The sequence below is a fragment of the Astatotilapia calliptera genome, chromosome 16 (genome assembly GCF_964374335.1).
Source record: "Astatotilapia calliptera chromosome 16, fAstCal68.1, whole genome shotgun sequence".
NCBI classification, from domain to species: Eukaryota; Metazoa; Chordata; class Actinopteri; order Cichliformes; family Cichlidae; genus Astatotilapia; species Astatotilapia calliptera.
The window spans coordinates 22,405,491-22,417,605 of NC_137437.1; the positions used below are offsets into that span (position 1 = coordinate 22,405,491).

The window sequence follows — 12,115 nt, forward strand, 5'->3', positions numbered from 1 at the left end:
CTAAAGAAAGCAAAGGGGGAAAAAGAGAGGGAGAGAGAGGCTGATGTTTGCAAGTAGTTAAAAGGAAAGAGAGAGTGCGACATGTCCAAGTGAATAAACACCAACATGTTGGTGAGCCTTTCCTTCTTTGGGCATCTGGGCAAAGGCTGTGCAGCTGTAACTACAGCAATGACAAAATGAAATTTCCAAGGAGAACGAAGAGGAGGGAAGACGAGGAGTGAACGAGACTAGTCAAAGAGAGGAAACTCTGCTAAATAAAGAAGCAGAACAAAGACAAAAAATAAAAGATGCAGCCTTAACACAATAAACACTTACCAAACACTCCTGTCAAGCACTTTCATTCCTTAGCTTCAGCCCTAACCACAAACATGGCTACAAAACATGCATGTTTACATCCACAGCGCGATCCCTCGAAGGTTTCTCTCAACAATCACAGGAAAACCTCACATATAAGTAGAGGACGGAAAAAAACCCGAAACCCTAACTACCCTCGTCTCTGACCTTCTACGCATTTTCCTTCGCACTCATCCCTTTATTCATTTCTCCAACTCTGTCCTGCATAAACTCCGAGGAGAACTATAATTTTAAAGTATCGACTCTTCGGCAGGAATCCCCGTCGAGCCATGCCTCCAGCCAGTCATTCTAAAAGCAACAGCTCAGGCAGGCTACTCGCCCTTCCTGCTCGCCTGCATGGATATCTGCTCCAACCGGATGAGCCACCAAGGATTATTCTAAGGAAGGAAGTGACAATGACAGGTGCTCCCTCCTTCCTTCCTTCCTTCTTTCCTTCCTTCCTTCCTCACACATGTAAACAATACCCACTTTCCTGCAGCAAGTCTTAATAGCACTCGTGCAGTCCTTTTTTTAAAAAGTTTTTTAATAATAAAATGAAGGAAAACCATTAATCATTCTCAAACTTTAGCTCAACATGAGCGTAGTTCAGGAAATGTACGCAAGATTTCACACAAGGGAATTTCAAATTATTAATAATGATCAAAATCTCTGTAGCACATTATGCCCTGTGCTGGATTCCCAAGAAGTATGAAGGACTGGAGTGAAGCCAGAAAGAAAAAGGAGTGTGTGTAAAAAACCAAAGGGGGCGTGGATGAATCACAGAGGGAAACGGAGTGAGTCAGAGGGCACGTCTCTACTCAAGCTCTCAATCCCTGCTAGAGATGATCTTTCTAGTTGTCCTCTGATACAAGCCAGGCCATAACTGCAGGCGATAAACCATGAATCGCTTTCTTTGTCAAGCTTCCTCCACTTCACTTTTTTTCACAATAGAATAAAGCAAATAAAAGTCTATGATGAGGATTCGGCTGTAAATGAAAATCTTTTCATCATCTCACACGTTGAGATGTGACCACTTTCAACGTTAAGTTATACAATTACAGTGTTAACATGTTGTGTGACACAAATAAGTGGGGGGAAAAAAGCCATGCATACATTTCTGAAATGTCCCAATACAAAATAATGGTTCATAAACGCTGTAACTGTGCTGTAATATCAGAGATTTAACATGAAGCAAAGGGGCTTTTAGCACAGTGTGAGTGGAAGAAACCCACTACCTGCTCTTTGACGGAGGCCAGGATGTTGTTGGCGGTGTTGTCAGCCTCCATGTTGCGGCCAGTTGAACTGTCGCGGATGGTCAGCAGAAGCCCCTCCTCCGTCACTGGGCTCTGCTCAGGAGCTGGCATTCCTCCTGCTGGGACACACGCACACACATATACACACACACACACAATGCTCTGGTCACCACAGGCGCTCGGCTAAAAGTCTTGCACACATACCGGACTGGGTGCGTGCGCGTGCGAACACACGCAGGCAAAGCGATGCTGAGAAGTGGAGGCGCACCACACCAGCAATGCACAAACATACACCCACACATGCCATATGGCCCAAACAAGAAAAGGACTGTCAATGTTTTATGTCTGTGACAGTGCAAATGAATGCCATATGGTCTTGAGACAACACACGACTTAAATAATGATTTATGTATGAAATTTAGTCATATAAAAATCCAACACAAACAAAAGGAAAGCCAGCGATTCTGGTGAGGCCAAAAAATGGAATGGAAATTTCAATCTTAGCAATGCAAAAGTTGCCCTAACATGTGTGTCCACAGGTGACTTTTCTCTGTATTACTGGATGTATTGGAGATGTTGCAAGAGATGCGAGAGGGCAGGCCTTTGGAAAAAGGTGATAAGGTGTTTCTGAACTGAAATGAGAAAGTGGAACAAATAGTTATGATCTCATTATTTCTGTTGACGGAGACAGCGTCAAGGGAGCTTTGCTTGAGGTGGATCCAGATTCACCAGAGAAGACAGTTAAAGGCTGTGATGGCTGTGTCACACCAAAAGCAAGGGGGTCTAATAAACACGACTGAGATACTGCACTGCTGGTGTAATCTACAAGCATGTAGTTTTGCAGGTCCCGAAACATGTGGACAAAATGTGATCCAGAGGTATTCTGGGAGAGCGTCACCAAGGCAGTGTGAGACATTCAATGTTTCTGAGATGTGAAGAATCACATGCCAGCTCTGGTATTACAGATTAATGCTTCACTAACACCAAGTATGTTAAGTATGTAATATATGTAATGTCCTGCATACCACGTTACATACATCCTCTGATCAGTCACCAAGGTACTTTGCTTGTTCACTTGCAGTTTACAACACAGTGCTCCACTACCTCCCACCACATCCCTCAACTGCAGCCTTTGAACCAGGACATTCCATGTTATTCCCAGAAAAGCCAGAAATGGGAAACTAGAAAATTTGAGCTCCTCCTCCCTGACTGCTGCACACATACACTCACACACAGAGGAAAACACTGACAGGACTGACTGAGGGCATATTTTGAAAACTCACAGAAGTTGCCAACCTATTCAGGATGGAAAGAAAACTCTTCTGCTTTTCTTTTAATTAACAGGCTGCAATTAACTATGCAGGACAGGTATAACGGTACATGACATGTTTATCACGGTATATTCTATAAAAACAGGATTTAACATTCAATCTTCCATTAAAAAAAAAACTAAATAAATAAAAAAATGACGTGCCAACAAAAACACTAAAGAGTGAAAATATGACCAAAATCTGTGTATATAATCTCAGTATTTCTCAGCAGGCTAAACTTGTCCAGACTAGAGCAGACTTTAGGAAAGAGAACCAAAGAAAACAACATCCAGGAAGTACAGCAAACCTTGCTGAAGGCACCATAAGAAAGAAGGAAAATTTGTGATGGGTGTAGAAGCCTACCACTGAAATCCCCCATTATATTTGGTCTACAATGATTTCACTGTGCTTATCGTTGACTTTTCAGCAGCTGTGAAATACAAGTGAAGACAGCGAAGCTGCCAACCTACCACAGTCCTTAAAAGCACATGGCTGACTGGTTCTTCAACATTTCTTTGTATTGCCCTCCAAACGAGGGAGGGAGGAAAAACCTCACTGTAAGCCTGGTGGGTTGAAACTTGGGTATTTCAGGCCCTTAAACAGTTCAAAGAACAAGTACAAAGCTTTAAAAGTAGGTAAGAAGCCAAGAAGGCAGACCCAATCTGTGCAGATTTCAAGGCTGTCATTAGTTTAATGCGCAAGAACCACACTGCGTAGTTCCTCCAGAATAAAGATGACCTCATTGTGGTCAAGATAAAGAAGCAAGCCAGTGTCTAATTATTACTGTTATAATTGTTTCCTTTGACTAAGCAGAATACAAACAGCCTGCATGACAGCAAGACTAAAGAAAACTGAAAATGAATTTCATCAACTGTCAGACTTATCTACCTATTCAACATGGAATAATAAGCCTCTCTTTTACTAGACATCCTTTTCTAGTCAAAGCTAAATCTCCCTGTAAGCATTATAATCCTCAGTGTCTCCTAGTCTGCCAAGAAAAGTCTTAGTCTGACCCCACCCTGACACACTGGATCACATGATCTGATCTACTGACCTCAGACTTGGCCACTCCTCTCAGCTTCTTACACAACACCTCTTCTGGTGACCGTTTCCCAAACTAAATGTGGTTCATACTGAAAGGACATAAAGGGAAAATGAGTGTGCCACAGGGTTTGAAAACTTATTTCTTCTAATGTGTCAAAACCTAAATGAAGGGTTTTTTTAAAGGGGATAGCAATAAAGAAAGCTGAGGCAGAGCTTCAAGTTCATATACAGCCTTTTTCCCCCCTCCATTCCCCCCCCAATCAGTTTCATCTACAGTCATGAATTAATCAGTCCTTGGATCACTCGAAAACCACCCGTGTCTAGTAACACCTTCCCCAACAAGCGCTGCGGGAGAAAAACTATTATCTGTCACTAGCAATCGACGTGCAGAAGAAAAAGGGTGACTCTGAGAAGTCAGAGTGAAGAAGGAAACCTTTGTTAGAGTTTTGCATGTTTACCCGTCTCATATTTCTGCTAGGAAGCATTTTGGGTTATAACTGCCTACTTAAGGTTATGACAGACATTTTTCTGAAGATGTGTTTTTTCTTCTACTCACAATATTTGGAATAACTGAGGTGAAAGCCAAGGCTCGTTTGTAGATAAATACACAGTTTTACGGCATTCATGTATCTGCGAGTCTCTCAATAAACAACAAGCAAACTTTGCTCTAATCAAACATAACCACCAAGCAGAAATGTTTTGTGGTTTTGTTTTTGTATTTCTAACCGAATTAAAGAAATAAATCAATCTTCAGGCCCAGTAGTCAGACCCTTTTGTTGTGACACTATAAACTGTGGTGAGTTGAATTGTTTTCTTGCTAGTAATACTTGTTGACGAGACTTCATTTGGAGATCAATGTCTGATTTTCGCCATAACATAGCAAGAACTAGCCAGCCAATCAGAGCACGTTGGGTGTTTTGGGAAGTAGTCCTTAAAAAGCCAGGAACAAAGACCCACCCAAGAGCGAAAAGAGATGCTGAAGAAATGTTTCCTTTGAGAAAAATAATGTGTTATTTGAACATAAATGTCTGTGTCTGTCTGTAGATTGGCACTTTAGGTAAAAAGTAAGCAAGATGATATGTCGCTATATTAAGCATCTTGAGTTGCACACAGACTATGCAGTGAATAAGGCAGTCCGTGTGGATCAGGGACTGTCGACTCTGGCTTTTCCACATTCAGAGACTGCATTACGGGATAGGGATAAACTGGGAAAAAGGCTCCGAGCCACGTTTGTATTTGATGACAAGATATTATCTCTGCCTGCAAGATATGAAGCAGTGGAAGTTGAGCGAACAGTGTGCAGATTCTACTTTATTGTAACTGTCCCTGCTGGGTAGCTAGTTGGCCAGCTGTCAAGCTGTAAAGTCTGATGTCTCGTCAACAAAAACACTGCAAATAAATTAGCAGGATTTTCAGTTTATTGTCCTACTTGTACTAAAACTGTCTGCTGCTATACAATCTGATGAAAAACAAGTTAAAAAAATTAAATGAAATAAGCAGATGTATATCACAGCTCCGGTAATAACCTGTCACGATCCCTGGTTCAAACCTGGCAGGAAGCACACTGCGTATAGGAAGCATATTGAATCTGGGTGAAATCTGTCCCAGAACAAATATGCGTTTCCATCCAGCGGTGAAGGAGGGAGCAGCTGAAAAAAAAGCCAGCACTGCTGTCAAAGTCACAGTGGTGAGGAGTTTATCTTGATGTCATTATACATGCACTCACTGGCCACTTTGTTAAGTACACCTTGCTAGAACTGGGTGGAACCAGTGTTTGCCTTTAGAACGGCTTTAATTCTTTATGGCAGTTGCCAGGAAGCATTGCTCAGAGAATGTGTTTCATATTGACATGATAGCATTACACAGTTGCTGCAGATTTGGCAGCTGAACATCCATGCTGTGAATTTCCCATTCAACCACATCCAAAAGGTGCTCTATTGGTGGCTGTAGAGGCCATTTGAGTACAGTGAACTCATTTTCAACTTCATTAAACCAAATTGAGGTGATACTCGGTGATATTTAGTTGGTAATAAGTGGGCCGAGCTATGCCAAAAAAAATAAAAAAAATATCTCCCACACCATTAGACCAAAACAGTAGTACCCTCAAATCAGTCAATCTACCACTACCAACAATGATGACGTAAACTTTAAGTCATTTTCTTCCCCATTTTGATGCTTGGTTTGACATCTTTAACTAGCTCCTGCCATGTAATTGGCTACTTAGATTTCTACATTAACTAGCAACTGAACAGATGCACCCAAAAAAGTGGCAAATGAGCACGCACTGCTGTATTCAAATTAGTTTTCCCTGCAAAAGTATAATAAAAGCAACTGTTTTCCTTTAGACTATTTTTTTCTGAAATCCTCTTATTGTTTCTTATTTAAAGTTCCTTTTCAGTCCCTTTTACTTGCAAAGTTGATAAATTGCCATCACCTGAACACACGCAGTGTTCCTGTAATTGGTCCTGTACGTCAAACCCATTAGAACCCTTATCTGTTGACTTTCAGGGAAGCAAATTTCTCTCCAGGGGGCTGAGTGACACCACATCACCGACATTCAGCACAGAAATGGAGACGAGCTGAGAAATGATAGTACATTAGCCTGAATTTCAATTGCAGGGAATCTCAAAGAAGCAGCAGTTGATTGCCTTGACTTGCTGAGCTAAAAGCAGCTGGGAAAAATCAATGGCACAAACACAGGCGAGAGCTACTTAAAGACCAGTTTTCAGGCTGAATTTTTCACTAAATGTATACTTAATATTTGTTGGAAATTACAGTTTGATAGTTAATGCACAACTTTAAATGTATTATGACACATGAAGACAAAAAGTCACATGAAGAACTTTGCCTTTTGAGCAGCACCCTATAAAAGACTTTTTACAGAACGTAGTAGTGAGTCTGAGTGGTTGTGATGCAGTGACTTGGACTGTCTCACAAGTTTTATCTTGCATTTCACTTTTCTCCGTCATGGCGAATTATTGTGTTTGTGGAGGTTGCACAAACTCCAGCCTGTCAGGACATAAAATCTGTGGTTTTTCCTAACAGGAAAACAAATGGAGCTAGATTTATGCTTGGATGCCATTCATGCTGCTGGTCAGATTCCCCCCACCCCCAGATCTGTAATGGAAACATGGGTGCAATAAGTCTGACGCAGATCCCAAAATCACAATACAAATGCCTCAAAATAATTAATTAATTTGTTCATGATCCAATTAGCCTCACTGAATTTGTGAATCTTTTTTGAAGTAATCAGGCCTGTTGCAAATCATCCCCCAATATTCCTGTTATTAGACAGAAAGCTTGTTTTCTAAAATACAATGAAGAGTCAGATGTGTAATTTTCAAACCAACGCGGTGTATGTCTGATTGCTGGTTGTCTCAGTGCAGCATAATCACACATGCATTATACAGTTTACCAAGGTTAAACAAACAAAAACCATGTTATGAGCATATCCAAGTTGCATTGATTACCGTATGTTGAGAGGACAATCTGACGAGTGAAATCATTTGATGTATTTCAAGTTATATTTTTAAGTAAGAAAAATAAATAAATAACCGTTTGCTGTCAGGGCCATGCGACGCATGAATGCTTCCAGCTTATCTAGACTGACTTTTATTGTGAGGAGAAATTCAGTCCCATCACTAATCATTAATAATCTCGCAGGTACAACAACATCCCCAAAGACCCACAATACTAAATTGCTTCTTTTTTAACAGTGTATTGACTTTCCTGATGCACAAAACACCATCAAATTATGTCCAGCAGACGCTACAAAGACAGAGAGAGGTTCAAAAACACTTTTGAGGAAAGTTAAAAAAAAAAAAAAAAAAAAACTCATTCACAACAGCAGCATTTCATTTTTAGGTATGGCCCTGAAACTGAAGCCATTTCTAGACCTCTTAACTGAGCAAACTATTAGACTCAACAGATGGTTACGAAACACTGGCGGACATCCTCACAAAGTATTTGCTATGAGCAGATGTGGGAATTTAGAAATACAAATGTGTAAATGGTCTGAATCAAACTGTATGAACCTTGACTGACCCCAACGTCAGACAGAATATGCATCTAAGCATCAATACATGGATTTGCTAGTAATGTGCTCACAAGAAAATAGCATTTTGAAGAAAATAATGAAAACTTCTTGTGAGCCCCACATAGTGGACGTGCCAGGATCAAAACAAGAAAAAAAGTTATTATTAGACAACCAGATGTTTGACTTTCTGCTGCTTTCAACAGCTGAAAAATACTTTGCTCATATTGACACACCCAACAGGAATGTCTCCTTTCCAAAGCAGAATCAGTCACTCTTGCGCACACACAATCACTCTGTCAATAATTACCTTGAATAAGCTCAAAAGAAAGATGTAGTTTCCTTTGAGTGAGACACATACCTGTCCTTCTGTTGATACAGGATTAAAAACGTTAGACGTACAAGGCTGTGGTGAATAGAGACGAAAGCCTGAGAGCATCTCCTTCACTTTTCAACAAAGAGTGTGGGAAGGAAATCACTCAGAAGCTGCACCCATGCCCACTTCACACGTTGGACCTCACCCCGAGAACTGTTGCAATAACCTGAGGTCTAGGTATATGAGCATGTGTGGCCACAGGGCAGGGCTTGTGAATGAATAAAGGTAGGGAACACAGTCATTGCAGCACAGTGGGGGGCGGGAAAGAAACGTGGGTAAGTCCTGAGCTGCACTTTACCATCCAAGACACGTTTACTTAAAAAGCGCATTGAAGAGATGACTGCATCACCAAATAATCTGTGTTTGCTCCGTGCAGCGATAAAAACGCAAGAGTAACTTTCTGCAAACAAAAATCCTACAGATCATTCACCCTCAAAATCATTTCCTCTCAATACCTTAACTAACAGGGAGCTGAGAGGCGCAACTGAAGTCTCATCAGCTGTTTCCAACATGTCACCACCAGTAATATGTTGTGACATGCGGGGACATAAATTATAATGATTGCATGCTAATCCCTTAAATAGAATCGGGGTCTGTGCGAGACAGACATGCTTCATTCTGTCACACGTCGTTAGACAAATACATTTAACACCCTAAAGCCTTTCTGCGTACAATTACAACAGAAACACAACAACTTCAGCAGAAATGCTTTCCAAGAGGGAATTATAACAATGTTGTGTAGATCATCTAAACAGTCAATATATATATAAAAAAAAAACTTAAAAAAAAACTAATTCCTTTTGTAACGTATGCTATACCGGACAAATGTATCTTGGGATTTAAACATGGCATCGGATGTTCATTATTTAACCTAATTTCTCAGCCGAGTTAAAATATGTTTAATCAATGTGACTTTTATCAACCCTATGCACTCGATTTGCCGTGTCAAGCATTTTTCCCACGGCTGACTGGAATAACTATCAATTCAAATTATCCTGTTTAGATTTTATGTCATGAAATACCAGGACCATCCGAAAGGGCGTGAACTGAAAAGGAAAAATCAGCATTACTGTTATTGGCAGTGTTCTGGCTCCCACAATGAAATGTGTCACGCAAATAACTAAGCTCACTCAGCATTTAATGGTTGTTTTCCGCTGTAAGAGTTTGTAGGCCATTTCAGAACAGCTTGTTGCCTGCATGCCTTTTTAAGATAATATGAACCATCCCGCTGTTAGACCTCGTTTAGGGTCACTTTCAGGGGAGGGGAAAAAAAACTACTTACTAAGGGGTCATCTTTCCAAGATGCCCTGAAAGAACTGCTCAATGGAACTTGTGGCCAATTGGTTAAACATTGAATGAACAAGAAGAAAACAAATAAACTTGTAACTGGAATGAATTGTAAATTCAACCCTCCCATTCTCCTCTGCGTGTCCTTACCAGGCTTGCGGGGAGCTGGAGTCTATCCCAACTATCATGAGGCAAGAGAATCTTTGCTTTTTCCACTGCTGTCGGAAAAAGGATATTTGTGTTTACTGTACCTTGCACTTGCTGCTCTGAGCTCCCACGGTGGAAAGGTGATCATTATGCTGATATTAACTTTACCAGGCATGTCTGAGAGCAAGAGTGCATGTCAGCGATCTCAGTTAAGTAAAAAGGAAGCTACTTCAACTATTTCCAAGTAATTTAAAGTAAATGTACAAGAAAGCTTTCTGAGAACACCACTGAGAACAACCAAACGAAAGAGATACTAGCAACTGGTGATGCAATCTAAAAGTAAACAAATGTCTCAACCGAGCATTCTTAGCTCCGCTTGCTAGCTGCACTCCATGTGGCAGGAAGAACAAATTGAAAAATGCAGCTGGCAAAAAATCCAGACCCAAGAATATATATTTCAGTTTTACTGTGTAACACTATTGTGCACCTCCTGAAAGTTACAAGGTCAATTTACTTTAGTTACTGTGAAACTAAGTGTTAAGCAGTCATGTTATACTTTTATTTAAAAAGTACCCCAAGCACAAGAGTACTTAGGCCACTTTTGTGCCTACACTTGACTTATGTCGTCTCATTACACATAATGGCGTGTCGCTATTATTGCAGTATAATGCTGCTGCTGCTGCTACTGCTGGCACTTTGATTCACACTTCGAATAAGGAAGTGTTTCATCAATGACAGTAGCTCATTTGAAAAGAGGGATGGAAAATGCCTTTCATTTAATGACACTTATAAATACTGCCATCTGCAAGCATTGATAACACCACTTTCAGTATTTTTTTCCTATATTTTTAGAACTATAATAATTAGAGATTTTGTTGAAATAACATGGTAAAGTTTTGAGACCATCATCATCCACTCATAATAAGTCCAAGTTTCATGAATCCTAATGGTGGAATTATCTGCTTTCACCCTTGTGTCTCAGGCTGAGATCAAAGCAGCAACCTTTCACTTGCTACTACACTATGGACCCACAGTTTAAAGATAACTTACTTCCAAAAACATTATCAAGAACTCTGATGTGCCAAAAAAACCAAAAAAAAACAAAAACATAAGCCGTAATAACTGCAAGTCCTGTGATTGCACACAAAAGTATTAACAGACATCACCAATTACCAATATCTGCTAGAGTTTAAGAATTATAGTGAGTGAATGAACAATGGACATCCAACATGATTCTTCGGGCAATTTAGAAATGTCGTCCTTTAAAAGATAACTGTACTGACCTTAATTAAGAATGATTAAAGGAGCTAGGAAATGTATCTGTGACAGTGACCAGAGCCATTTTCTAGTTATCATAATAGCTCTTCTGCTTTGGGATGTAAAAGATAATCCTTTTATATTGACACAAACTACTTCCCTTTTCGTTTTAATAGACAATCTCTAGGCTCCAAAGATATTCTGGTCTTCTGGCTTTAAACATTGCTTAAAATAATTGTTCAGTGAACACAGTAAGCTTCAATAATTATAAAATACTCACACCGAAAGACTGAATTTAGTGAGACTGACTTCTGAACTCTGGTAAAAACAACAACAGCAAAAACTCCAACTGTTGTTTGCTGGGAAGTATGAACTTAAAGAGGGATGTGCATAGATACATTAAAGATGTGCAGTGTATTTTCTGATAACTGATTTGCATCAGCACTGCCTACTCAATGCCTTGCGCTTCAGAGTTGACAGGCAGGGGTCATGAAACAATGTGCTGCTGTCCATTCAAATTTCAGTCTTGCCACTATTAATTGCACAAATATACATACAAAACATAAAGAAATGAAGCAACTGCTTTCAAAATGAAACAGTTCAGTTAATGTTATTGAAAAAGTAAAAAGAATGTTTAAGCACAAAGACCCACTATTACATGGTACTTCCTTTTTTTCCTATTGTGATCAATTAAAAATGTACACCATAACAAGATAGCCAGTGAAAGGTATCCGAAAGTTATATAAACTCCAAGATTAGCCCAGCACGTACCTTTAGTCTGCACTTTTTTCAAACAGAGATCAAGAGACAGAATAGAGATAGCATACAATAAGTATTACAAGCATACATTTTGCCATATTTCTATGCAAGCTAGAAACAGTCAAGTAGCAACAATTCGTTTAAGCAGCTAAGGGGTTCTACAATAACCTGCATGCCAATCTGGTATTTACCACAAGCTGTGAATTACAGCTTGAAAATTGTCTCTTGACAGATTGATTTGTTCTGCACATGAGTACTTTTTTTAAACTAAAATGTTTACGTTCTGAGGTGACAGGTTACTGTACAGAAATCAGAT

General features: G+C 39.9%; 1 protein-coding gene across 15 annotated transcripts in view; it reads right to left on the minus strand.

Annotated features, from left to right (window-relative positions):
* LOC113008116 (plakophilin-4) overlaps positions 1-12,115 on the minus strand; it is a 152,669-nt gene that overhangs the window by 129,791 nt on the left and 10,763 nt on the right. For 4 of the 15 annotated variants that reach the window (XM_026145289.2, XM_026145287.2, XM_026145288.2 and 1 more), the window contains exon 2: positions 1,569-1,705. The exons of 2 other annotated variants lie outside the window; for them this stretch is intronic. In XM_026145289.2, the coding sequence (XP_026001074.2) occupies positions 1,569-1,697 (129 nt within the window). In that variant the 5' untranslated portion in view covers positions 1,698-1,705. Of the gene's footprint in view, positions 1-315; positions 606-1,568; positions 1,706-3,950; positions 4,030-8,334; positions 8,503-12,115 lie in introns of those variants that run through there. 9 more of the 15 variants (XM_080291114.1, XM_080291113.1, XM_026145286.2 and 6 more) reach the window with 6 other exon arrangements.